General features: G+C 45.5%; 1 protein-coding gene across 1 annotated transcript; it reads right to left on the bottom strand.

Annotated features, from left to right (window-relative positions):
- Nucleotides 1-390: 390 nt before the first annotated feature.
- On the bottom strand, nt 391-27,904 carry PIGQ (phosphatidylinositol glycan anchor biosynthesis class Q). The gene is made up of 10 exons (XM_026046465.1): nt 27,152-27,904; nt 20,661-20,792; nt 19,069-19,189; nt 13,439-13,565; nt 12,561-12,714; nt 9,904-10,015; nt 8,149-8,229; nt 7,337-7,451; nt 3,943-4,004; nt 391-1,077 (listed from the first exon to the last, which is right to left on the bottom strand). Exons 1-10 carry the CDS (start codon nt 27,817-27,819, stop codon nt 925-927), a joined length of 1,725 nt encoding a protein of 574 aa, XP_025902250.1. The 5' UTR covers nt 27,820-27,904; the 3' UTR covers nt 391-924.

Here is a 27,904-nt window from a genome sequence, read left to right as displayed (position 1 = left end):
TCCCAGACCTGCCCAATCCACAGAGCAAGYGGCATCGCTGCTGCCTCCAGAGGCGTTTGCCCCACACCAGGACCAAGCAGAGAAGCCCTGAGCCTTGGCAGGGCCTTGGGCTTTCGGTGCCTTTGAGCAGTGTGGGCTTGGAGGCTGTGCACGCCGCGCTGCCAGGGCTGGTGTCAGTGGAGGGCTCAGCTCCTCCGAATCACCACTTGCTTTGGAAAACCTAGGAAAGAGCCTCTGTGCTTCCTGCAGCCTCAGATGTGCAGCATTCCGGGTCTCTGGGCATCCAGTCCCTGTTGTTTCCATGCTCAGTGAATCCAAGCCCAACCAGAGGTTAAAGAATAAATATCTTAGGAGCCCAGATACTCCAGCTGTACTGTTTTCAGTATAGGATGCTAAGAGGCAATTCTCCTCATGGTTTTCATCAGCYGGCTTGAATACCGAAGCAAAAAAGATCCAAAATATCCAGAGGCAGAATGCACCTCAACACTGTGGTTCTGAACAGCCCGTAGGGCTATTTTAATGTGCTCCTATGAATTTAAATGGGAAGATATAAATTACCAAGGCATGTAGAGGCTACTTCCTTGCTTACATTAAATGCTGGTTCCAAGAGGCACTGAYGGGCCAAGTCTTTTGCTTTAACAATTATCATTAGCCGATGCTGCCAGCAGGCAACATTGTTTGGGAACAGCAGTTTGTAATCTAGGGTTGACCATCACGGAATGAACAAGAARCAGCCTGGAAATCCAGTCATTTCAAACACACTGTAGGGGAAGGAGCAAGTTGACGACTGTTAAAAAACACCTGCCTTTAAAAACTCAGACCCTCCCACATTACYAAAATCCCACGAAGGGGATCCAGCAGCTGCTGGCTCCAAGCATTAGGATTCAATATCCAAGTTTTTCCTGCTGGGTCCCTTGGCTTYCTTTAATCTTGCTTCTCTCCTTTGTGCTTCCAGGGGTAGATCAACTCTCCAAAGAACAGCTTCCTGCAGAGGGACGTCCAGGAATCCTTGGGGTAGCAGCTGCAGGTTGGCAGCCGGTACCTCTGCACCAGGCTGCCGTAGGAGAGCGGGTTGATCTACGAGAAGATGAGCAGTGAAAATACGTTAGTGAGAAGCACACTCAGATGCAACCTTTGCATGGTATCAGCCTCTCCTGGAACCCTCTCTAGCTATTTGGAGCTGCTCAGCCTTCTGTAGCATCCCGAAACACATCCTTGCGAGGAGTGTTATTAGACTCATTTTCAAGTAGAGGTAATAAAATGGGTTCACATCTTTCAGTTTGATTTCAATCACCATCCCAAGAACAATCATGTCYGGAGTCTCTGCTTATGCACAGTTCCTGGCCTCTAGTTATGCTCACAAACAGGTTGTACTGTTCTTTCAGCAGATGCAGAAGACATTTCYGCTGGACAAGAGGTAACAGAAGCACATGAGAACCTGGAAGTTCTCCTAGTGGAGCACTTCAGGGCAGTGAGATGGCTGAAGTCCTAGAGCCAGGAGAAATTTGGGGGCATGAAAGGAGTCACAGCAACAGACAGTACCAAAAGAGTGAAGAGATGACAAAGAATTGATGAGTCTCAGAAAATAGCTTGAGGGATGTCAAGGTGAGGAGGCAACTCAATACAGAGCCAGGGAAAGCTTGGACAGTGGAAAGAAATGGAAGCTCATACTCTGCTAGCAGCTGCGTAGGAACCAACSAAAGAGCTGCATGAAGAAGAAAGACCCCATAATTCACAGGAGGAAAAAACAAATACAAAAAAGAAACACAGCAAAAAGCACTACTCAGTYGAAAGTCGAATATTTTGTCCCCTGAAGAGTGGCTTTCTTTCTGAGAATTTGCTTATACTAGTAGTTTGCTTCAGCTAGATGGTGTTCCTGAAGAGGGGAAGGATGAGTACGGAGTGCCTAAAAAGCTCGAGCTTTGGGAAAGGGTGATTAAGCAAACRGGGCATTAGAAGTGGTCCTGGAGCCCTCTGCCAAATTAGTTTCCTGGCACAACATTGTTAAACAGAAGAAGAAAGYGCTCGTACCCAGGAGCATCCCTAGGAAATTAAGGAAGAGCCAGGGCAGCAGTTCACATGAGCCGAGGGAAGCTCAACAACAACCATATCCATCAGGGCCTTGCTTTAGGCCAGTGTCTTACTAGCAGATCTTAAGCGAGTCCCATAGGGATTCACCAAGCAGTTAGTTCGGTTTTATTTATAGCAAAATATGCTTTTCTACCTCTTCTGTAATAAAAGGAAAGAAAGAGGCAAACACAAAGCAACTGTTTTATTGAGGAAGTAGCAATCTGAGTTCTTTTTATGCAATTTCTGTAGTTCAAAGCTCTAATATCCCCTGATATAGTAGGCACATCCTTTGTTTCATAATGGAGCTGTTCCCTTTTCCTTCCCTCTGTTGCTTAACCCTTTTCAAAGCAGTTGCTTTGAAAGACGACATTTCTAGAAGAAGGTCAGAGGAATCAGATACAACACGTCCTCTTGCTGGGCTGCCACTCGGCTGACCTGCTCTGCCAGAAATATTTCTGTTTTTCTGTACCAAAATAAATTATTTTAAATCCTCATGAAAATACTAACTATGTATGACTTCCTGGAAAATTTTAAGCAGTGTTTGGATGGAAATCCCATCCTCCATCTGCCTGTGTCTGGACTTTGCTTTGCAAGGCATTATCTAAGTAATAAAAATAATCCCTTGTCTGAAGTACAAGCTGAATATGGATGCTCACAATTAGTATAGTTGATTTCTAATCAGTTTGCAGGACTTGGGGGGGACAGGTGTGAACATTTCAGTTACCTGTGGCTCATTGTAGGCATCGTTACACTAATACTCAACCTTGCTTCCCCCAGGCATGGCTCCAWAGGGCTGACGTGTGGGAAGCAGACAAGAGGAAAGCTGCAGGGAAATTTTTAGGAAAAAACTCTTTCCACGTACCCTACAAATTCTAGCAGGTCACTAAAAAGGAGGATTTTTAGAATTTCCTGTGGAAAGTGATATACTGAGCAGGAGTTCTGACACAAGCCTGTACTTCATTTTCACCAGCAAAAAAAAAGTCCTTTTACTGATTCTCTGCTCATTATTATTTGAGTAGAAGGCCAAAAGAGACATCAACTAAAGCACTTCCAGCCCTTGAGCTGATGACTCRTAAGGACATGACTGATATCCTTATGGACTGATGTCCATAAGCTGATGACAGCATAAGGACCTTTCTTGGTCCAAGGAATATTGATCATACTAATATGATTCAGTGCCTCCGCTCTCCACCTAAATCCTGATGCTTTACCTTTGGAGAAGCTCTCTACCTTGTCTGACACACACACCAGGACAATTTCTCCGTTCTGCTTAGCTGTGTCTGTGCCTCACCATTGGAGCCCACAGCTTCCTTTTTATGGAGTCTTCTGGGCATGGGGAAAGCCAGACTGTGGTTTTTATAGGTGAACCCCACCTAAGTGCAGGAGGGCGGATGACAGTGTGCTCAGGGCACGCTACAGCTCTGCTCYACAAGGCATCTGCTGCTGGGACTCCTCTTGAGACAAAGTGCTGCTGGCTGATTTGCCAGGCCCATGGCAATCCCACCTCTGCTGAAACGGAGCTGCCCGCAGGATTCAAAAAGCAGAGCTGGGGAATTGTGTTTAATTCCTGCCCAGGCACTCTTCTGTGTCCAAACATTCTTTATACAACTCTATATACTGCCTCACAGACCAGCCTCCTAGGATGCAAAGAGCAAGGAAAGCAACTGTGTTGTATGGCAGAATTGCTGCAAAGTCAGGAAATGGAGGGTTTCCAAACCCTCCTGAAAGGGTAACTTCACTGCTCCGACTCGATCATTTATTTTCAGAAAAAAAAAAAAWCATTTATTAACTGGCAAAAGAGCACGGAGATGCAAGGGTACAAAAGCACAGGAAACCTTAATCTTTTGCTCTGTGCTTTGTTTGGTGACTCACCTGCATAAGGAGCCGAAGAGGTTTTCCCTGCTTCTGTTCAAGAACTCTGAACTTCACACCAGCTGAAAATAAAAAGAACAAGGAAACTGAACTTAGGCTAGGGGAAAGCACCATTATTTGCCGTTCAGCTCTGTTAGCTGAGAAGCACTTGCCTAGAGAGGAGTGTTTTAAACTTCTTGGATTTGTGAACTCCTAAAGTGTTTAAATAGGAAGCACAGATTCTCTCTACAGTAATTTTAACCTTAATGGTAATAGATGCATTTTTCTCAGCTTCATTAAAAGTAGCCCTTGACTTCCAGGTTGCAAACGCAGTCCTAAAGAAAGCACAAGCCAAGAAATCAAAAAGAAAGGACTGCTCATGSCAGAGGGATGGCAGTAATCTGTATCGGTTCCCAAACCTCAGACCGAATGGGAACTGCATGGTAAGACAAGACAGAGGACTCTCTTAATTCATGCTCATGTGGATACTGCAAATCTCTCTCCCTTTCACACTACAAGGAGAGAGCGTCTGGACCAGAGGCTTGAAAAGCATTTCAAAGCCATCACTGCCTATTAATCCTACCATTTGTAGATTTTTAACACACTACTCACCCTATCAAGCCTCTCACTTTTATATTCCTTCTTCTTGTTACATTCTCAATACTTCAAAAATGAATAGGAAAGATATTGGATTCCAAGGTTGAAATATCACACATGAATGTTTAATGTAAAGTTTCAAAGAAAGATGACACTTAGGATTAAAACACTTTAAAAAAGTGAAAAAAAAMCACTTCACAGAAATGATTCCAACCCATACTCAGTATATCTGCAACAACCAAGAGTGCTCCCCCATTGCTTTCTATAGGTGACAAGGCAAGAGAAGTGATCTGTCACAAATCAAACAATAACTCAGAAGTAGAAACAGAAATAAATCTGTAGTGGCCTCAATTATACAGTAGCTAATTGTCTTTTACACATTAATTTTCTTAACTCTTTTTCCTTACATTTTAAATTAATTCTAATTCTACAGTTTATTTTTTCTTCTGAGAGGGAACTATCTTGTCAGGCAGAGCTCTAACTTACACTACACCTCCCCAAATCCTAAGGCCTTTTCTGTGCCGGACAGGAGGGAATGATCTGCCTCTTGTTGGGTTATACTGAAAAGCTTCCCCAATAGCTTCCAAAAGATGTTCCAGTCTTTAGGGTCTCCTCACACAAACGTGCTGGAATGGAATAATTGCACAGAGAAACTCTCTGCGTTYTGGCTAAGAGGAAACATCCAAGTCATTCCAGAAACTTCTCTTCAGGAAGGTGATTTGTAGGCACAAGCAAGTGAGCACTGAAGTTTATGGTACATGATCCATGGAAATGTTATTTTGGAGGTCACGACTGCACACGTCCCTTTTACAGYCCCAGCTAACAGCCTCTTTTAGACTGTTCAATTATTCAAGAGTCTCAAACTTCTAAGAAAATCTACGCACAGAGTGTTTGCAAGTGAATTCAGATTTGGAATGACCTTTAGATTACCTTAAGTTTTAGACCTCTTTAGGCACTTCAGAGAAAAAGCAAAAAAGTTCATATTTCAGATTATTCCAGGAGAGAAGGACTCTAAATAAACCCTTTGTAATTACCAGCCAGCTCCAGAGCCTAGGGTTGTGTGTTTTCTACACACAATTCACATCAATGGCACAAAAAAGTCAGTACCTGAGCCCATTTGTGTTGTTTCGCATGCCAGTGCTCACTGCTGATTTACTTCCCACCAGCCACAGAGGCAACAACATGCCAGGGGCTACAGAACTAAGAACTGAGGATGACAAACCTAGTCGCAAGGTTTGTAAAAGGAATAGGTTTGGGGCAAGAAGGAAAGAGAAGGTCAGAGAAATGAACCGTCGTCACCAAAATCATGCAGCACGTCAGCGGTTGGAATCAAGATCACAGCGTGCCCTTCCTAACCACAGCAGCAGCCCTTTAGCTAATGCTGGGCAGACGGACTTCTTGCACGGGGGCCATCAGCTTTAACGAAGTTTCAAGAGGTTTTTTAAAGCTGACAGTATGTCAGTTGAGATATGTGCAAGGAAAACAGGTATTTCTGGCATTCGGACCAATCATTACTCATCTATCTCGGCCTAAGTTTCATCAAGAAGAATTGTTCTGTGAATTCAGAAGCCGAGCCAAAGAACTTGGAGGCCGGCTGCCAGGACTGAACCGAACTTAAACACTGCACTCAAACCTTGCTTACAGGAATGATATCCAGCCACATTGGTAGGACCATCCTGAAAACGCTTATAAAGCCAAAAGATGCCCTATCCAAGTTCTGAAGCAGAAAATGGAAGCAAAAACTAAGCACTAGGAACATCAGGTGAAGTGCATTCTCTAAAGTCCTTTGATTTTTCTAATTCATCTGCTCCTTCTGTTACCAGTGCAATAGGATCTTTTTGATTCGTGCCAGGAACGTAGCCCAGGGAAATTTTCAAAGATGCCTCTCCATTTAGCAGGGGTCGTATTGCACTGTTCCCTTTTAAAATGTTCAAGGGAAGCAAACAAAYAGTCAACTTAAGAAAGTAAATCAGGTAACAAACTCAACAGAGCAGAAAACTCTGCATAGGCTGCAGCTTTCTATCCCGCAGAGCGTGGCCAGCTGAACAAAACCAAGAAGTAATCCTGACTGGAATAAATGACTCCATGTCTCTCAGTGGCAACAAAATTTCCTTCTTCCCTTGGACTTGATGTTTACTAGGGCAGTTTTCTTCAACAGCATTTCTTGTTCTCCAAAGACAGCTCTGACAGGTTCAGAAGTTTCTGCCAGGAAGTTCACGGGAACCTGCTGAAGGAACACATGGAGAAGCCACACACTCGGTAATGCTGCCCAGCTCTGCTGTCCCAGCATCAACTTTGGCACTGCTCCAACAGATAAGGCTATTATCAGTTGTCTCGGGCTTCCTTTGCATCTGATGACTGCTCTGGTTTGSTTATGTTCTTAAAGTTTCCTGCTGCATGCCCTTTAAATGGATGGCATGTGATGATTGAGATCTGCTTGATTTTAGCTGGGTTAACCATAGCTGTTTTCAGATATTTCCAAGCCATATTTTACTCTGATACTCATCAGTTTATTAGAAATGGAATAAAAATGAGTAGTTTCAAATTGGTGATAGGTTGATGTGAAAAAGTGAGTGATTATATGAAGCCTATCCAGAGCCCTTCAGCATCAGTCTTCTTCCACAGACATCCTTATCCTGCTCCTTAGTGTGACCAGTTAGCCAACAGCAGAACTGGAGCTACRGACCTGGGACCTCAGCTCTCTGATCTCCCGAGTCTTTCTGTTCAGAAGTGTCTCCTGTACCAGTTCAAGTAATCCACATGAAATGCATAATTCAAAATCCCTGAATTTCTGCCTGAGCAGCACTGAAGGACTTACCTGCAAGTCTGTAGGATCTGCAGAACCGAAGGATGATTGAATAGAGAGGCAGRGAGTCGATCAGGTCAACTAGCAAGTGTATCAAGCCTTGCACAACCACCACCAGCAAACGGAGCTGCAGAGAAACAGTTTAATAGACAAGTCTCAGAGAAATGGGAGGCCCAACATCTGCAACATCACAAATTGTTCTGCAACCTGGCATGTTTGCGTGCTAAGCTAAAACCTTCCGAAGTGGGTTTGTGTTGTGTGGGACATCCTGCCACCGCATGAGGTCCTTGACAATCTTAGCCTAAGGTTGTAACCATAATGAAGTACCCATTCTTTTAGATGCTATGACCCCAAAAGGCACAACTGTATTCTACTTTCATTGGTCACAGGCTAAATGGCTTCTATTTCTAGTAAATTCTAGAAAGAGAATTTACTCTCTTCTTACCCTCCTTCTAGAAAGAAAAAGTCCAACCCTCTTAGCAAAGCCTGGCTGGAAACATTTAACACGGAAGGTTAATTTTTAGAAGGAAAAGTTCTGGATCAGACGGCAGGGGCCGTAACAGCAGGTGCAGGAGGGAAAGATTAAAAATGGCTTTTCAGTGGTGTCCTGCTGACGYTGGTTTGCAGGAAAACCCCTTTGGAGACACACAACTCTCTCTCCTGAACTCCATTTACCTGATCCATGTAAAGCTGTGTGACAACCCCTCTTGTGGCACTCAGACAAATATTGTATTTTCTTTATGGCTGACAGTAAATGCCTAGGAATCCTCTTTTTTAATATCTGTGAAGACCATAGGTGACTGGCTTTAAGGGTTACATCTTACCAGGGTAAACACCAAATAATACAGGGCAGTTGTAGGCAAAAGGAACAGCAGGATTGTGAACAGCAGGGTGCCGATAAATAACTAGGGGAAAAAGAAACATGATCATTAGCAGAGCAATGGCAAAAAAAAAAAAAAAAGGAATAAAATAAAAGAATAGTAAGTGTTGACAYTCTTCTTACTCCTTATATGAATAACTTGGAATATCTGGAATATTTTCAGAGCTKCTTCTCTCACTTGCCTTCTTAGAAAGCTCCCTGCTACCAGTATTCAGGATTTCCAACTCTGGGCCAACTTCCTTAAGAAAAAAGGCTTATGTGATCATGCTGTCTGTCCATCCCCTACCACTATGAGCTGCAAAGCCACTGGCCAGACTTTACCTTGAAAGAGATGGAAGGATAAATAGAAGTAAAAAATTGTTAGGTTGTTCTGCAGAAATTTGAGAAGGCTTTTTTATTTTCCTGCAGTGTTTTAATGGAACTGGCAACTGGGGAAAGGCACAAGACCCAAATCTGTGCGTGCTTGTAGGGCAACGATGACAGGAGCTGGTCAGTAATGGCTCCCAGGGGCAGGAGCTGGCAGCTCCGGAGCAGGCACGGACCTTTCCCCTTTGTCAGTGGGGCTGTCATGGGAAACAGGGTTGAGGGAGACGGAAAGAAGCTGAGGTCATTGAGGCAAAGGGGGGCAATATTGAGGTGAGCAAGGCGAAAAATCCATAGGAAAGCAGCTGCCATGAGCTCTATTKCCAGCAGTTGCTTGTCCCCTCCTCCGTCACTGCTGCTGTTGCTTAGCATCTCTGCAAGTCTTTTACGGTCTGCTCTGAACGTCTCTTCCCACCCAGGCCAATAACAAAACTCCCTCTGGCCTCCACAGCAGCAGGATGAAGCTTGAAGTGCCAACCTAATTCTTCCCCAAGCACACAGGGACAGAAGGCTGACGTAAATTGTTGCCCTGCCACAGAGGCTCTGACTTTTCCATCAGTAGGGAAGGAGAAAAACAGCTCTCCGTGTGCAGTGCCAGAGGCTTCAGAGTGTAACACTGCGACCGAGGGAGAGGCACGGGCCCTGGAAGCCACCAGGCAGCACGGCAAGCGAGGCTGCAAGGGTGGATGCAGAGATGAGCCAGGTGAGCCTCTGCATGCATTTATCACGGCGTCTACAGTTTCCAGCAAAAGTCACCTACAGCTGTAAAATAACAAGCAAAGATGGAAACGCGATCATGATTTTTCCCTCGGAGACATTCCAGCCGTGTTCGCAAGAGCAGGCCTTGGAATTCTGAAATTCCGTGGAATTTCAGAACTGAAAAACAGCTTACACTCTTTCATTAAAAAAAAACCCACCCTGGCATTTGCCATTGCAGTGAAAATGTGTGGGCTCCAGAGCAACACAAATTAAAGGGGGCCTTTTAGCAGGAACTATAGGAAGTCTGTAACTATGGCAACRCTCCTGAACATCACTTCTTAACTTGCCTCCCTCCCCCATAATCTCCCTCYTGGTCTCTGAGAGGTACAAGCATCTGCAGCACCCATGGAAATTCCCAACTTTCCGTGCAGATGCTCAGYGCCTGCAAGGAGCAGGTCCCCTGARCATGCAGAGCAGTGCTGTAGGGCAACGGTGCCCAAGGATTTGTCTGGGGTGGAGGTGTGCCCCTTCCCCGGGCACTGCAGAGCTTCCCCGGGTTCATGTGCCCGTGTTTGGGGTAAAAGGCCACCTGCAAGCAGTGTGTCCTGGCAGCGCAGCCCCGGCCCCGCAGCACTACCTGGTCCAAGTCATAGGAGCAGGAATCCACCCGCTGCCTGAGGACGTTCCACTTCTTCCCACGGAACAAGCGCCAAAGAGACGAGAGCCCATAAACTTTCAGGCAGTAGAGCCTGAGTAAAGAGATGACACTGTGAATTAGAGCTGTGAGCTCCCGAGCTTCAACACAAAACAGCCATCACCATCATCATCATCATCATTATCACGCAGGCCTCCACTGACCTGCTGATGCCACCCAACTCAGGGAGGGAAAAGAAAGCAACACAAGAGGGACACAGATAAAACACTAACAACTGCTCAGTCAGCTGGAGGGRCAGTCCCTGGGCACGGGCAAAGCTGGCTATTGCTGGAAGCTATGGATCCACAGCGGGCAAGAGTCATGTCAGTGTGCCTGGCTCTGACAGAGCTCTGGATTGCAGGATTATCTCCTGCTGTTGATGATGGTGGTGGCGCCTGGGGAACGGCAAATTCTGCTGGGAGGAGCAGGAGCAATCGCCAGTCTCCTGCCATCAGCTCAACTGCAGCAAACATGTTTACTTCCCAGAGCTCACCTTCCTCTCTCCAGGTTATACTCTCCTGTTCCCCTCACTTGATTCCCTTTGCATTGCAGCGGCAGCCAAAGCTCTGCCCCGTTCATTGGCATCAATGCAATTCAATTTTGCCTATGTAGCACGGAGAGGCAAAAGACTAAAAATGAAAGGGCAGGAATTCCTGGTAACTGTTTTAATAAAGCACAGCTTGAGACATCTGCAAAAGCGGGAAGAGACCAACCAAATGGATGGGGGCTCCCCTATGGCATCCTTTCATCATCAGGCTTCAGCACGGTGGTGTTACAACACTGGAAGCTATTTGCCTCATGGAAAAATGGCAGCAGTGGGAGAAGCTTGGAGTTAAAAGAGGTGAGATAAAGACACCCCCAAAATAACCTGACAGAGCAGAAAAGAGCCACTAAAACAGAGCAGAGACACAAAGAATCCAGGGCAGCAACCTCCAGCAGAAATGATGTCAAGAAGAGGGACACAGGTCAACTGAGAGACAGAAAAGAGCCTTCAAAAGGGACACTGTTAAATTAGCCTAGCTAATGAGCAGCAGCTGCTGAAACTTCAAGACAGCACAGCGAAAGCAGAAGCAAGGAGCACTATCGGAGACAGTCATCTAGCCTGAGGAGCACTAAATGCCTCAAGGGATTGGCAGGATGCCCCCAAAGGTCTGGCAGGCAGAGGTCGGTGCCCTGATCTCTGGGGTAAGTGGGCGCCCAGGACAACAACTTCAGGCTGGTGCCACCAGCTGCCTCGTGGCTCACACTGAGGTTGCTCCTGCCTGCGTCCCCTGCCCTGAGGCAGAAGATCAAGCCTGTGTGTCTGATGTAGCACCCTTGCTGGCTACCTGCACACACATGCCCACTTTCATTTCACTGTGTGGCTAGTTTCAGAAGAGGATCCCGGAGTTCACCGTCCCTTCAAAGCAATAAGTTCTCCTGCCAGCTGCACAAATACAAGGTGTTGTGTTTTTCTGGGGGGATGAGAGCCACTGGCATCACTTTCTGAATTTCCTTGGGGGACACGAGGCACAGCAGGTTGCCCCTGTCTGCACAGTAATCCCAAACGTGCCCCAAAGCTCCTGCCAGCCTCCCTCAGAGTTTCTGCCTGGCTCCCAGGCCATGAGGCCCTTCAATCCGTCTGGACAATGATGTGGGGAAGGCGCCGCAGCTGTGCTGCAGCCCCAAACCTGTCAGATGGGCTCCAAAGTGCAGACAGAAGCTCTAAAGCAGGGCACAGTCAGGGCCTGGGCTTCTCCAGAAGTTCAAGGGTTCACATTTCTTCCTCCACTCCTTCAATTTCCCTCAAAACTACTGCGTAGGGCACAACTGCAATGAGGAACTCAAAGGCAAGGCATGAACTACTTTGGTGCACTCTACCTCCTAGGTGGCTTTATGTTTTCCAGATCTTTACTACAATAAGTAGTATTAAATGCAAGCGAATTGGGAGCTAGGCTGCTTGTACTGCAGTGGTCGTCAGTTCTACTTGCATAGAAGAATATAACAATTCATTTTTAGGTTAAACTGTCAAGTTAAAAAAAAATGCTACACTAGGAATGAATGTACCCATATGACATCTGGGTCTGGAATAAGATGAATGAATAACCCACAGATTTGATATATGAAGGTGTAGGTTTTGTGGTTCTTTGGTGAGAAATCAAACACAGGAAGTTCCCTCTCCAGGGGAGGAGGAACTTCTTTGCTGTGAGGGTGACAGAGCCCTGGCACWGGCTGCCCAGGGAGGCTGTGGAGTCTCCTTCYCTGGAGGTCTYCAAAACCCGCCTGGATGCCRCYCTGTGCCCCGTGCCCTAGGTGTCCCTGCTTGAGCRGGAAGGTTGGACTAGATGATCACTAGAGGTCCCTTCCAACCTTTAAGATTCTGTGATTCTGTGAAATCAAGCCACCAGGGCCCAGCTATCCCAGATACCTGCTTTTACCTASTACTTCTGTACGATGAGAGTCCATCTGGTTCAGTAAGAGGCTTTGGCAGCAATAGCAGTAAATATCTGCCAAAGCAGAGAGCTGTTAGCTGCTCCACAACTTAAAGATATGCCCTGCACACAAGTGCTAGCGCTTCTCTCCAAGCATACCTAAGATACAAATGAGAGAAATCAACTCACCTGGCTCCATAGACGTAGAAGCAGTAGATGTGGAAGGTCAGAAGAGCAATGATGTCGGAGAGGATGCAAAGAGCCACAGTAAGGCCCAGACAAGCCGACAGACCAACGTACCAGAGGATCATCTCAATGAATGGAGACATCAGGTGAATGTAGCCTAGTGAAGATCACAGAGAGTGAGAGTAAGGAGAGGACATCTGTCTGCAACATCTTCCTGCTGGAATTCCTCCACGTCCCTGCCCCAGAATATCACTCCGGAGATCATCACTAAGACAACATRGAAGTAAACCCAGCAAATTCTTTCAGATGGCCATTTTCTACTTAGGACAGTCCACAGAACCTCTTCTAGGTCTCTGTCCAGCTGTGGCCACTCTGTGAGGAAGAGAGGAACATGCTCAATTTGAGCAGAGGAATCACCATCCTCTACATGTGATTTATTTTTTCTGGGTTTCTGTCCAGGTTCATAATTCCATTTTAAATGCACAAGGCAACCTTCACTGAAACAACATCCCAGGAGAGGGTCTGCATTTATGTCCTGAGATAACACTTCCCATCCCTGTCCTACCAACTACCTCTTACAGGGCAAAGACTACAAAAGCCAACATAAGAACTAAAATTTTCCTTGGACACTAACCACCAATGGCATCAAAAAGAAAGTTCTGCTGTGACTTGCACTATTTGCCAAGCATCAAGATGAGCTCTTTTTTCAATATGCACAACTTTCCTGTGTGGGAATCCAAGCGTAGCTKAAGTTCCCAGAGCAGAAAGACAAGTATGCACTTGCAGGAGTGCACTTTGATTAGGTTTTTACCTCGAGGCAAACATGAAATCCTCGGGAAGAGATGAAAGGGGAGGCAGAGAAGTAAAACTGTTGCACTTACTAATCCAAAGATGGATGTGGTACAGGAAGAAACGACCCAAAACCTGATCCAAAGCTCGGTTCATTTTCAGGCCAGCTGGTGCTCCCATTAGCCACTGCAGTAGGTCTTGGAGCTCTTTAGCTATATGCTACAAGCAAGGAGATGAGATTAAAGATGTATCACATTGAATAGGTCCTGTGTAGYGAACTGCTATCCCACCTCCCTGCACCCTAAAAACCCATGGGGAAAAAAGCATGCATGGAAARAGTGATTTTTTAGACAACTAGCTAAATCATAAAGGCATCTTTATGGGCAAATGACTATGGGCAAAAAGCACAAGAAGCAGCTGAGCTGTTTAAATGTTCTCAGTGCTGGAAACATGGAACCTAGAGTTGGTTTCTKGCCCCTCTGGTAGACTTGCACAGTATGACTTCTTGAAATATTAGGACTTCTATCAAGAGATGGGCAGGTGCAAGTGCACAAACTAATGGCATTAAACAGCCAACTCAATGCTCAAAACCGAGGGAGCAATCTAACCATGGAGAAGACCCTCAGGAGYTTGGAAGGGCAAGAGGATGGTGCACCCTGGGCCAGGAATGGTGAATTTTTACACCAAATAACCTGTATGTTTACACCAGGGTTGAAAACATAATTATATAAGCATACTTGATGCATAGACTAACGTTGTTTATAGTCTGAGGTCTGTTAGGCAAGACTAACTGTGGTGTAGTGTGCTGATTTTGCTCGGCTCCATCTTGTCTCTGTCTTGGCTGCTATCTTGTCTCTATCGTGGCCTTCTGGGGGAGATGCCCATTTAGATTTTTGTAAAAATGTAGCCCTCTGAATCACTGAGGACAAAGCTCGAGTGAGTTCTCTACCCAAGGCACTGAGAGTTTTGACTCACAATTTCTGGTGATTTAATCCTGGGCTGATTTTTTTTTTTTTTTATTGATTTTAACTCCCCATCCCATCCTGCTGTCAAACGTCCYCCTTGAAGCAGGCAAGGCAGAAGAGGAGCTCTGCTCATCAACTTGAGCACTTAGCGGCGGGACCTCTTCCTGTAGGCAACAATCAATGGAGACTCCATCCAGCAGACCCTTTCAGAAAGCGGAGAGTGGTGGTCCCCAACAAAAGGGTGGTCAACCCAGGAGAAGTGGCCTCTTGGAACTTTGCATTAGCAGCTTGAGTGTGTGAGCGAACACCTTCAACCTCGGAAAATTTTAGTCATAACCAAAGCCGTGCATGCGAGTTGCAATGAACACTGTGTGCAGAAGAATCAAGATGTGCTACCTGAAACTAATGCACTGCAGCCTACTTTCCCCCACATATTTACACATAATTACTCTGTAGGCAAATTATTTCCAAATAATGATTCCCTTTTATGGATTAGTTAACATAGCCATTGTAAAATGAATTTGTAAATATGCACTTTTAATGTAGTGGTGAAATTACGTGCTCCATCTTCAGGTTGACCAAAAAGTCAACTAACAGCAAGTCTCTTTTAGTCTTTCATGCACTTTCCCTCTGTCTCAACAATCCATAAAGTATTTAGTGCCACTAAGAACTGGCTTGAACTCACGGATCTTACCCTTGTTGCCAAGAAAGAAGCGTTAGCCACTTTATAAATATAGACTGCTTTAAATATTTAAAGTGTTAGGGTTATAACTTCAAAAAAGCATTTGGAGATTTTAATGAAATATTTAAATGCTTGAAAGTAGTCTTTCAGCAAGGCAAGTTTCCAAGACTGAGTGTTTCTGAGATTTCCAATTCCAGAGGTGCTGCTAATGTCTGACAGGGCATTGCAGCTTTGGGAAGGTGCATTAGGTAAGCGTTAGCTTAGGTAAGCTTAAGTAAAGCTTAGCTGGGCAAAGCTTTTCAAAACAAGGTCATAACATTGCAGGTTGTTTTCCCATTATACTGATCAAGRGCAGAACCAGAGAAGGTGGCTAGGAGGCAAAATCCTCACTGCAGTCATGATCACTGAATATATCTAATAGTAATGAACAGGATACAGTGTATTTCATGGAAGTTGTTTCATTCAGAGCCTGTAGGAACACGACCAACCCAGATACTGCAACTCCTGTGGTTTAGACTAGGCCACTGTGGGGACATTTTTTGTATAGACACAGTCTACTTGCTGGACCTCGTATGCCGAGTCTCCGGTGGTGAGGCAATATCCAAAGTGAAAGACACACAGGTCTCCCACTCTAAATTACCTGTTCTGTTCTGCTGTTCACTTTTTTTTTTTCTGTATGTTTTTACAGAAAGGTTGCTTCATATCGCAAGATATAGGGCTAAACTGCACAGAACAATATAAAGGAACAGAATATTTGTGCACATGCTCTAGTTAGAGTCAAAACCAAAAAGTCCTTCTTTCCATACACCATCACCCTGTGCCCGTTGAAGGTGTTTGAGGCTCTGTGTTTCCCTACTTTACAAATGACAGGYAAGAATATTTTCCAGGAATTGTTCTCTCTGCTGGGTTTCCTGATTACCAGAAGAGGACTGAATAGGATCCTGCATCCATCTAAGTCCCAGGAACACTTTGGGAGGCATGAGCTGTGTTACTGCTCCAAAGATACTACAGACTAAGGAGAAAACAGTCAAAATGCAAGAGGTTAAAGGAAAAAAAGATGACTTATGAACAGTTCTTTTCAAAAGAGAAAAATGTAGCCCGTTTGKTTGGTTGGTTTGGTCTCAATGGGAACAAAAACAAGCGCTATCGTTGGAAGCCTGGAGGGAGCAGGAGGAAGGTAGGAGTTGTGAGGGAGGGCACCTACAGAGATTATTCACATTTTTCATGCTTGGTTTTGAAAGCCTGCTTAAAAATAAGTCCTTGGTATTGCATGCAGCTACTCCCCAGGTGTCTCTGAATCACATCTGCTCCACATACTGGCAAAGGCAACCTGCTTTGGCAGTCAGCACAGCTCACGGAGCAGGGAAAGCGGGAGCCGCAGCCCATGACGTCTTGTGCATCGTCAACAAACGTGGGCTCCSTGCTGACTTGGGAACTCCGATATCAGCGGATGCCGAGTGCCAGACAAGGGACATGGCCTGATCCTCATGGAAGCAGATGGAGCTTGTGACCCTGGGAGGTTGTCAAGGGTTAGAATAATTTAACCTGCTCCTGTTTCTCTCCAGAGAGATGCTTGACTGGCAGGGGGAGGCGCAGCAAAAGATGTTTAAGTGACAGTTTGGCAGCTGGATTCCAGCTAACGTGCAAAACCAAAGCAAAACCATACAGRAACGGGTACCCGATGGGACCTCTAGAAGTGCAAGTTTGGAACTGCCGGAAGAAGGCACATTAATTATGCACTGCATCTAGCCCCCACACTTCCACGTCGGTCAAAGTCTGTCAATCTAAACATCAAGCAAGCAAATCTGTAAAGTTTTTACATCCATAATGTTTTATTTACTAACAGTTACACCGATGGAAGCAGTTAAATTTCACCATCAGACTGGGGTGCTTATTGGAAACAGGAGAGCAAGGAGGACTAGGGAAGGGAGTGCCACTCCTGCTGCATATGGGAAAGTCTGAATTTCCTGAACTTGGCAATGCAAAAGCACTTGAGAAAGCTCAAGTGATGGCAACACTGTGTACCAGATGGAGATTCAGCAGCAAAGTGGAAACCTCCTGTCGAATGGCTAAAAGGAGATGTCGCTGTCACACTGGAAAACAGAGCAATGCTGGCTTGCACGGCCCATGCTGAAGTCATGGGTATATTTTGGGATCTCTCCATTCTGTATTTTTACAGGCTTGAAATACACAAAAATCACTGAGCGCTGAAGGTAGTAAAAGGACTCCAAATGTCTTTTTGTCTACAATCTCGTACTCTTAAAAGAAGCAAGTGAGGCTGGCAAATGAGAGGAATTGTAAATGTCCTGAACCAGCAAGCTTGGAGAAATTASAGAGAATAAAGAGGTGCAAGCTGAATGCCAGGTCACCCACGGCAGCGGGAGTTAATGCTTCCAGCTTTTGGTGATCCTGAAATATGCCCATCTAGGAGACCTGGTGGAAATAAATGATACTGTGGTGTGCAAGTGGAGTGAGGAGTGAACGAGCTGCTCTCATGGGTGAGCCCACCCAGGACAGGTGCTGTGATCAGAAGCACCTTGAGCAAAGAGAGCAGSCATCTGCCAAAGACAGCGGGCAGATGGAACGCTTCCTGGAGCCACCTGTGAGAACAGGACTTGGGCCAAAAGCCACTTCCTTGCAGATTGGTTAAGAAATCCGATTCCTGAGCACTAGACCCTTACAGTAGTCCTTGAGGGAGAACCCTTAACTTAACTTTTCTTAACTTAACTTAAACTTTTCCAGCTGAAATACCTGTAAGGGAAAAGACTTAGAAATAAGGCTTACCAGATTTTTAATTTATAGCTCAAAAACTACAAGATCAATTGTACTTCAAGTATTGTAGTCTTTTTTTTTTAAAACACTGTTGCTGAAGAGAATGTTTGAAACATGCCATCCGTATAAGTTTCCCTAGAAAAGACAACAAAAATAGTAATAATGATGATCCACTGCTATGCTGGCTACTCTGCACACTTTGTGAAAGCAGAGCATGTGCAGGAATGATTACAGACATATGGCTGTGACTCTGAAAATGTTAGACATGGACCAAGTAGATCCTCAGCAGGGGAACTCATCTCTTCCCAAGAAAGACAACGTGAGCAGGAGAAAATATATTGTTGCTGGAATTCCACACTCAAATTCCTCTCAACTGAGAAGCTGGAGAAAGAGCACACAGAGGACATCCAGCTGCTAGAAAGAAACCAGTGGAAAGATGAACTTTATTCCCTGCAATGAAAGGCAAGTGGGCAAAGGAGGGAGCAGGCTGTGGAGGGGCAGGACAGTGTTCAACACTGGCTGCACATGTACTCCCAGGAGTGAACTTCAGATTAAAGGTCTGGTCTCCAGCCTCAGAAGTACATTTTATTCTCTTAAACACCACTGAACAGACATATTAGAGTGATATGCTTAAAATGAGCCAGCAGAAAATCAGAGTATTATGAATCATACTTGTTCTTTGTGAATTTATGCTGAGGGTTCTTAGGGAGCATGGAGAGCTGAAGTTCGAGAGAAGTACAGGACACAGCAACTCTCCCTTGTCTACCACTTGCACACCAGAGTACTTAGAAAGACCTTCAGGGTTTTGCTTCCTGACTAGGCATGGCCTTTATGGCCCCATGAAACTCATCTTCTCAAGAATAGCTGCACTGCTTGTCAAGTCTGTTTTTCCAGCAGCTTATTAGACTCAACCCAAGGCACTGTCTTCTTTTTTTCCGTGTAACTTAAGGACACTTCCTGTCAGCTCCAGAATAAAATCCTCCGGCTTGGCAATGGCTGGTTTGCTGCTGCATGGTTGTGCCCAAGACATTCTGGCTACTTTGGGAGCTGGAACAGTCCTTCAGGATGTTTCTGATTACTATTCACTACCCACTCAGAGCAGAACTGTGCTCTTTCTGAGGAACCTGAGTAGGTTTGAGCTGAATATTTCACCGTTTTTGAGGAATCCTGATTTTCCTGACTTGAGATAAGGCACTCTGGAATTCTTCGACGCAAGGCACTAACTGCTTGAAACTACCTTATGTACCAAGAGCTGGTCACCATGCATGGCAGGCAAAAGAAGAAACGCTCTGTTGAGACTCACATCAGCCACGGGGATAAGAGTATCAGCAAGGTGACCAATCCGGCTCTTTCTGTACAGCCAGGACATCAGCAGGATCCCCAGAGCCACATCAATCAGCAGCGACACAAAGATGTTGGCTTTCCTGCAAGCAGGATAAAGAGAAACAACGTTAAAGCAAAAGGACCTTGTTCAAGGTTTCAGTAATGCTATTGGCTTCACTTCTGTAACCTCTTTTACTTGCAGGGGCAAAGGACAACTTATTTAAGAGAAGTTTCATATAGATCTTTTGACTTTCACTGCTAATTCTGCAGCCAAACACTGGGCCACTTGGAGCCTGCTACTATAAAGTACTGCTTCAGTGGAGGGAGTGAACAGAGACACTGAAGCTACAAAGAGCCAGTTGGACAAAGTTTAACTCCTCAGTGGGGATTTAGCAATCCTAAGGGCTCCAGCACTCAAGATGAACGTTGCACTGAGACCTGCTGGCTCTCCAAGGGGTATGCTTTGGCTGCACCACTCATCAAGGTAATAAATAGTGTTTCTGGGTTAAGGAACATATCCACAAGGGCTAGTGAACTGCACTGATCTATTTTAAATATTCTTTGGGAATCTCTTTTTGCAGGATCAGAGGACACACAGAGGAAGACTCACTACATAACTGCCACAAAGGTATTCAATGTTTGTCTCTGATCTCTCCCTCTCCCTCTTTTACTTACTGGGCGGCACATTTGCTTTTTCTGTTGCACTGATTTTGTTACTACTGTTGAATCTCTGATCTTCAGTTAGTGGCAGGAAGATTCTCTGAAACAGTCACAGATTCTCTGAAAAGACACTTTTGCAGTGGTGTACAAACCCTTCTGCTCTTACATTACATGCCACTAATGTTAAGTTAGTGGCTAGCAATGGCAACAGCTGTGGAAGCACTGAGCTTGTGAGAGCAGTGACGGGAACGCACTACRCATACAGGGCAGTGACAGCTTTCCCTGGGCAGTATCCCAGTCCTGTTCCCCAGYCTAGGGCAGTATCCAGCAGAAGACATATCTGCAGCATAAACCAGTGTGCAGGGTAAAGACCAGCCAAGTAGCAGAGAGCTGAGAGAGCAAGTCAATGCAGCGTGATGCAGCTGAAGACTCTGCTGTGCTGCCGTGCTAGCCAGGCCACCCGGGGAGCCTTGTGGTGGGCACAGCAGCCTTGGTTTGGGTTTCCTGAACCTCTGGCTCCAAAAGGAGCCACYTCACTTCCCATGATCATAGCATAAGGAGGACTGTGAGTGCAAAGGAAGGAGCTCAGCAACATAAAACAGCGCCCAGAGCTCCATAACCGAACCAGGGCAGGAGCAGGAGTGTTCTGCAGAACAAGTGCAAGATTAGAGTTGGGAACAGAGTGAGGTAGAAAACATCCCAAGTCACTCTACGGGGATAATCTCAATGACCTAGACATCCAGTATGGAAAAATAACGAGTGGCAGATGTAAGATAAGCTCTGACGACACCTAGTCACGGAAGTGGCAGCTAGAGTAGAAATTGGCAGCTAGAGTAGAAATTAGTTGCATAGATAATGAAGGCTCCAGAAGGAGACAGGGTTAGAGCAACTGTCCGTCTCTGCACTCCTTACCTCATCAGTTGGGTCTGGTTTTGAGCCTTCTTACTGCTGCTGATGATCTGGAGGTGCTGCAGCCGATGGCCCAACTGCTCACAAGTTGAGAGTTTACTCCATAAGAAAGACAAAGGCCAAAACTTCAGCATTCTGTGGAAAAACAATGGTAATCCTCCCTTTTGCTTCTACTGTAAAGCAGGTTGTRTTGTGTTTATACAGACTCCCACCCAAAACGCTCAGTGTAGATTTAAGGCTGTGCAATCCGAGATGGTGACAACACGGACTGATCAGAGAATATTGGACGTTAACGACTGTCTTTAGAGATTAAATGAATTTGGGCRGCCTTGCCAAAGACATCTACAGCGGACAACCCCGCCCTCTTACTTCCACGTATTATCCTGTAAAACAAAGTACCCATCTCTTCCCCAAAAAAGGCCAGAATGCAACCTGGATTCCAGGGTAATGGCTCCAAGAGACCGATGGCGAGGCAATTTGGTATCTAAAGCAAGGATGCAGCACRAATCAACGAGAGGATTTGGGGACTGGAATGCTACCGAGAATCAACAAAAATCTCACCTCTTGCTCTTGAAACTTACTCACAAATTCCAATATTACTAAAAATAATTCTTTAATCATGCAGTCGCTTCTGTTGGGAGCTAGGTATTACAAACAACTGTTTACCCTGCAGTTTCCTTTTATCTCTTTATTTTCCACTTTTTCTGCTCTTTATTACTTCCAAATTCCTTTTTTGGGGAAAGGAATCCCTATGTTCTTCACATCTCTTAGGCAAGAGTGACCAGCATTAAACAGACAGCACAACACTTAGTGTTTAATTAGCCTGCAAATCCACACAAGGGAATATTCACACAGGGGTTTTTGTGACTCAGAAGCACTGACTGACACACAATTATCTTTGGGAGTTACTGTTATTACCACACAACCCAGGAAGCAGGGAGCAGCGGTGATCCTGTACGGTCCAAAATAAAGCCACTGAGGGTAGGTTGCCGAAAGAAATTTTAGGAGTGGCGCAGTGACAAAAATACCATATTTKCTCTCAAGAATACATCTGCATGCTGACATAATGGGGATCACTTCTTCMGTGCATGCAATAGTTACTTCTCTCATTAAGGTGCAGGGCTCTGGGCTCACTTGTTACACTTCTCATGTGCTCTCTTTGAGTGTTTTGGCACGTTCCTTCATTTTGCCTTCCCTCCAAACGCTAAATCCATTTCTGGTATCCTGCTCTGCTTCTGCATTTGTACAGGTGCTTGGATTATSACTGAATTTGGTCCAGAGCCTTCCAGGAAAAGCACACACGCTCCCACCAGCTTTCATCTGGCAGAAAAGCTAGCTTGTGGTTTAGCAGCAAGGCAGGTTTGTGAGTGAATAACATAAAATGCAGACTGGGGCTCTGCCTGTTGTTTACACAATATTCCAGCCTCAGAAGTGAACACACAAATGGCAACTAATTGAGCAGCTCCAAATCATGCTTGCTTAACTGTGGTTGCTCTCTCTCCTCATTCCTYTAAGCCCTTTCAACTATATTTTATGCAAGGTTTGCTGGTTTAAAACTGGAGTCCTTAAGGCTCCTTCCCCCTCTCCATTAAAATTTCAGGTACGTTGCTTTTGAAATCCATGCACTGTGCTGTGAATCATTCTCTTCCGTTTGAGGCTGCTGAGTTACTCAGCTCTTCATTGCAGCCACCCACCTCGGAGCGAAACGAGCACCCTGCTGCTCAGCTAGCCTGGCAGAAGGTGACATCCCGAGTGACAGAGGAAGGAGCTTGGTGAGGGGGGACACAAGGAGGATGGCCATGCTGGCCACGGACTGCAAAGACCTGGTTTGTAGATTCACCGTGGCACATGTGCAGATGAATTTTCTCCAATTTAGTTTTCTAGTTAGTTTTCTAATTTCCTTCTAGCTTAGTTTGCTAGTTTTCCAATTACTTCCTAGTTCCTAATTGTGATCTAGAAAGCCTTTGTGATGGCAGAGGGTCGCCCGTGAGRAAGAGCACTCTGTCTTCCAGGACGTTATGTCCCGAAGGCTATGGATGAACATTCAAGGAGGAAGTAACGGCTCCGGTGTCCTCCGCTAATGCCCACGGGGCCAATCTCCTCCCCATCCTCTCCAGGCAATGGATATTTCCATCTGGCTGCTCCGTGACTCCAAAAGGAGAGTCACAGCACCTTGGGGGGTCACCCAYTGTCCTGATAGACCTGGTCTCCCATGTCAATGTCCTGCTATGTTCTGCTGGTGAGGAGCACGTCCGATAGCTGCCAACCATCATCAAAGGAGCCTTGTCCTCAGGAGCGTGTCCTTCACACACCCACCTGCTCTGGTGTTTCCTGATGGGCAAACAAATCTCCTTAAACACGGCAGGCCTTAAGGCCACCTCACATATTGCAAGAGATGCCTAAGAAGTCTGTGCTCAGCCATGTTAGCAACAAGTCTTTCACTTTTCTTTCCCTAAAATACCAACTTAGCCAACCTCTACTGCACTCTTAACCCAAATAAAGATTCTGTACAAGTGCAGATGTCTATATAAATACAGACAGGTAAATGAAGCCACTCAACAAAAAGCTCCATAAAAATTTGCAAGCTGAGCTATGGAAACTTTCATCCCCAAGAAGGATGAGAGAAGAGTGATGGAGAAAGCCAAAAATGCTTCCTGCTTGGTCTTCTACTCCCCACATCACCATAAACGCTCCTACTTCTTTATCACACTTATAGTATATGGGATGATTTTTAGAAATACAATGAAAAACTAACCTAATATAAAAAAAGGAGACTTGTTCATATAAATACATATTTAAAAAGCATACAGTAGGAGATGTTGGAGGTGTTTCCAAAGATATTCTAGCAATAAATAAGCATAGGCTCTGTCAGTCACACCTGGCCTGTCATTGGAAACCTTGAGTTTCCAATCCAAATTTCTTTCAAGAGCAAGAGTAGACTCTTCAAACCCCGGATAAAAAGCTGTTTTTCTGAATCTGGATCACGCACAGATGTTAAAGCTCCATTTAGCAGAACCCCCTGGCCACCATGCTGCTCTTTGCTAGRAACTCCCAGAAAAAAAGTCTCCCTTCTGGTTGAGAAATCAGAGGGCGCCCGTGCCCATAAATGCTATTAGGTGGCTTTTCTTTTCTTTCCTCTCTCCAAGAGGAGACACATACTTTGCTGTCCCAATACTAAATCATCCTCATGTTCCCAAGGACACACCAAAGACTCTGCAGGGGTAATGGAAATTCTGCACGCAAATCCCTCACGATTAGATTGCAATGACCACGACGTGGCACAAGGTGGTGCTGGAGAAATGCCTTATTTTGAAAGGCAAGCAGGACTGGTGGAGGATTTAAGGGTGTTTTAGAAGCTTTTGTCAATGCTGGTGCCTAAGGAAACTCCTCACTTTCTGAGATTTCTAAATATACCACTTTGTTTTCTCAGCACAAATGTGATACAGATGATGAAAGGAAAAAAAAATGCAATACCCCTCAAGCTTCCACAGCTTGAATGGATGTTGTTCATGCATTTCCTTAGCTTTCACAGCTGACTACTCTTTAATATCATAAAAACCTAGGAAAGGAAGAAATCTTGCAGTTCATCTCGAAAGAGAGAAAGAAGCCAGTGCAAAGGGAATAAGGAAATGTCAGAATTGAGAATCTCTCACTGAAAACTGCCTATGGAGAGGACTTTTTCTTTACATAGGAGAAGAGTTAGCCTGTATCTCTCAGTGACATCTCCAAAAGGCATCAGATAGAAAGCAGCATACCAGTGTGCAATATTTAAGCTTGACAAGGTCTAAAAGACATAAAAGTGGCATCTAATAAATCTCCTTGGAGAGTGGYTCTGTTATTACCTGCTTTGATTTTAGAAGACTCCTTCCAGACTCGGAGTGGCTCTGAGACAAGCTTGGCCATGAAGACATCGTTATCCCCCTCTCCCTATAGGGTATTAGCCCCACAGAAACTACCRAAAGGAACAACTCTAGAGGAATGAATCTTCAAAAAGCATCTCTGATTTGGGTTGCATAAATAGCACACTATTGTCTTCCCTTTGAGACTGGGAGAGCTTGCCATACTGGGGGGCATTGATGGCTTGTGCAGGGACACAGAAGAGTACAAAACCAGAGCTTTCGATTCCAGCCAGGCCTCGCTGCTCCTTTGTTGCCCATCCTCTGATCAGAAGCAGCAAAGACCTGGTAGGCCCCAGTTTAGATATGTCCTGTYCCAGCACAGGGAGTAGGGGCCTGGAAAGATGCTGATCTTCAACTACCGTGAACCTTTCCTGCATTCTGTACATCATCAAAAAAGGAAGATGCACCCTACATAAGTGGCAAATTGAATGAAAGTGCATGAAACGCCTTAAAAGTCAGGCAGAAAATTTGTCATAAAACCAGGTATTAATCTCTCTTCTCGTAGACTGATGATTTAAAACACCCGTAAGACAGACAAATAACATGCTAATACTAGAGGTGAATAAAACAAAACAGGAGGAAATCAGTATCTATCCCTATGGTTAAGAACAGATTCAACCTAGGTTTAAGCAAGCAGGTTTAAGCCTCACAACCTGCACATGAGGATACACAGCTGGTCGCGGCTCTGGTTCAAAGCAGCTTTGCTGGGTTGAGAAAAAGCTGGAGTCAGAAGAGCTGTTGATAAACGAGGCTACCTGTGCCTGCCGTGCCAGACTGCATGGAATGAGCTGGAGTTCCCATGTCACGCCTGGCCCCGGCCATCTGGAGATCTGTGAGGCTTGGGCTAGATCTGAATCTCGGCCTGGCCTGAGTGCTTGCACTGAGCAACGGGCRAAGTCTGACATTAAGACCACGGGCCTATGCAGAAGAAAGTCAGTCTGTTTTTTGGTGGCCACATACAGCTCAAGGCGAGACAAAAGAAAAGACTTCCAACCTTCTGACTCACCGTCTTCTATTTAACTACAAAATTCTGACCAGCATGGTGGCCAAACGCAAAGCTGATATCTGCAAAGCCATCCCATGGATCAGTAGTTCCTGATTATATCAGCTTCGAGTTTGGCCCCAAATCTATTTTGTAAACCGTTCAAAAAYGGACACTTTTCCCTTCTATATCAAAGCACATAATCTAACTGTTCAGCAAAGCTTCATCTATGAAGAGTTTCACCGTAATTTTTCATGACAGTATCATGCAATCGGAAACCTGTTAGAAGACTCCATTTCCCATACCCCTAGGCTATACTTGAGAACATCTACCCATGAATACAGCAGTAAATTTGATTACTCAAAGTGTCCTCTTGCAGCTTGGAATCTGAGCTCCAATCCTCTTTCTGACAATCCAACCCAACCTCACCAGACATGTTACTAAGCCTTATACAAAGAAGCTTTTGCTTTTCACATCACTCAGAGTTTCCCTTTAGCGCATGAGTTTGCCGCACACGGCACTTGAGGTATCCTGCTCACAGCAGTGAAGCTCTACTGGAGTCAAGGAGGAACGGCAGGATTTAGCCACGGGCTCAAGGAGAGCAGCATTTCCTGCTACTAGGTCCCATGGTTGTAACACTGCTGTTTGTGAGGCAGATGATGGATTTAGATACACTATTTGCTGATGTTTCACAGCCATGGAGGGATTCATAGCAAAGACTAGGGAGTCCCAGCTATTAAATCGTCAAGGAAGATACTCTCCTCACTCTAACCAGCCATGCTCTAACTTAAAAAGTYTCCACTTCACTTATGATGAAGTTGAAGTGGGGCTGAACCCCTTCTACTGCAAATGGGGCATTGCCTTCCAGCTCCTCCATAAATTCCACCGTGTTTGAGCTTTTTTACTTTTTACCTTGAAACCGCCCAGACCTTAAGAGTGGGTCCATTGCAGCCTGTCTGTAACAGAGGGTTTGTCCAGGAGCTTCTCTACCTGCTGTTGCCCATGGAACTTAACACACCATCAGTTTATGCCGTGTTGGCCTGTGGATGTAATGAGACTGGCAAAAATAGCAGCCCTTTCTCCTTCCCTTCTCACAGTGAAGCCTCTTATAAGCTGTTTTTCATATTCTACCTCCTTGCAGTCGGGTCTAACGCATCCTGACCTCATCAGTCACGTTAGGTATGGCAGCTGTTGGCCTGTGTCTGCTGGGGTTAACGTCCACGAAAGGGTCTGCACTGCACTTGGGAAATGCTTTCTACCATGGTCCTGTCCTCGGAAAAGCACCCTGAAAGACAAAAGCTCCTGTCAGCACCCAGCTCTGCAGTCTTCACCCACCGTGTCAGCGGCTGTACCGTCCAAGGGCCCTTTTGCACGCTGATGATCTCAGAGATGAGGAAAGCAGACACCTGAAAGGCTCCTACAAGCAGTACCAGTAGCTTACAAGCAGTAGATTACAAGCAGTACCAGTAGCTATGAGGAGATTGGCACAATTCACATTATATCCATTTCCTAGCCACCATTAGCTAAGCAGAAACAATAGCTACACTGCCCTGAAAATGCCTAAGCATGAATTACATTCCCCGGTAGCACCCAGACACGGTCACAGGGCTTACCTGCTTTTACACACCACAGAGGTAAGGGACAGCAGGAACGTCAACAGCAGGCACACAGGCACCGAGGCCTGCTTGAGCAGCTCCACGATGATGCTAGCTTCAACCCCATCTGACTGCCAGTGGGTCAGTTTGACGGGCCCATCATCGTATTTGTCTGTCATGAACAGTATCTTGCTGTTGGCAACTGTGTCAAACACGGCAGTGAGCTTTGAAGCATCATCTGCCTTAGGGTCAGTACTTGTGTTCGCCGGGGGATGTAACTGGGAAAGCATGACTTTGCGCTGGTCATAATACACTAAGATGATTTCTTCTTCCTTAGAGCTGTTAGATTCTTTCTGAAGGGTAGAACAACTCCAAAATTTGCTGTCTCCCTCCTTGCTTATCTGAATCCACGGCTCGTGGGCAAATATTGTCCCAAGGTCTTCCAAGAACTTACTCAGACTCTCCTCCTTCTCCCGTTTGCTGTTGCTCCACGAGCCAAGCACGGAAACTTTGATCTTGGTCACCTGCTGGACGTGGCTGAGATACTGCTTCACCTGCACAGGAATGAAGGGGAAATGCACCACGGCGAGGACAACAGCAGAGCTCTGCTCCGAGATCCAGCGGCCAATCAAAATGCCACTTTCCGCTGAGGAGCAACACGTAGGGAAGAAGACCTTCAGGACCATGGCAGCAATCCTTACAGGATGGTCCACCTGTGGATGTGGCGAATAAACACAAATATCAAATTTGGGGAGGGCAATTACAGACAAA

The sequence above is a fragment of the Nothoprocta perdicaria genome, unplaced genomic scaffold (genome assembly GCF_003342845.1).
Source record: "Nothoprocta perdicaria isolate Ctin4 unplaced genomic scaffold, notPer1 scaffold_444, whole genome shotgun sequence".
NCBI lineage: Eukaryota > Metazoa > Chordata > Aves > Tinamiformes > Tinamidae > Nothoprocta > Nothoprocta perdicaria.
The sequence above is the reverse complement of the archived record's forward strand: the minus strand, read 5'-3'. Positions and strand labels throughout refer to the sequence as shown.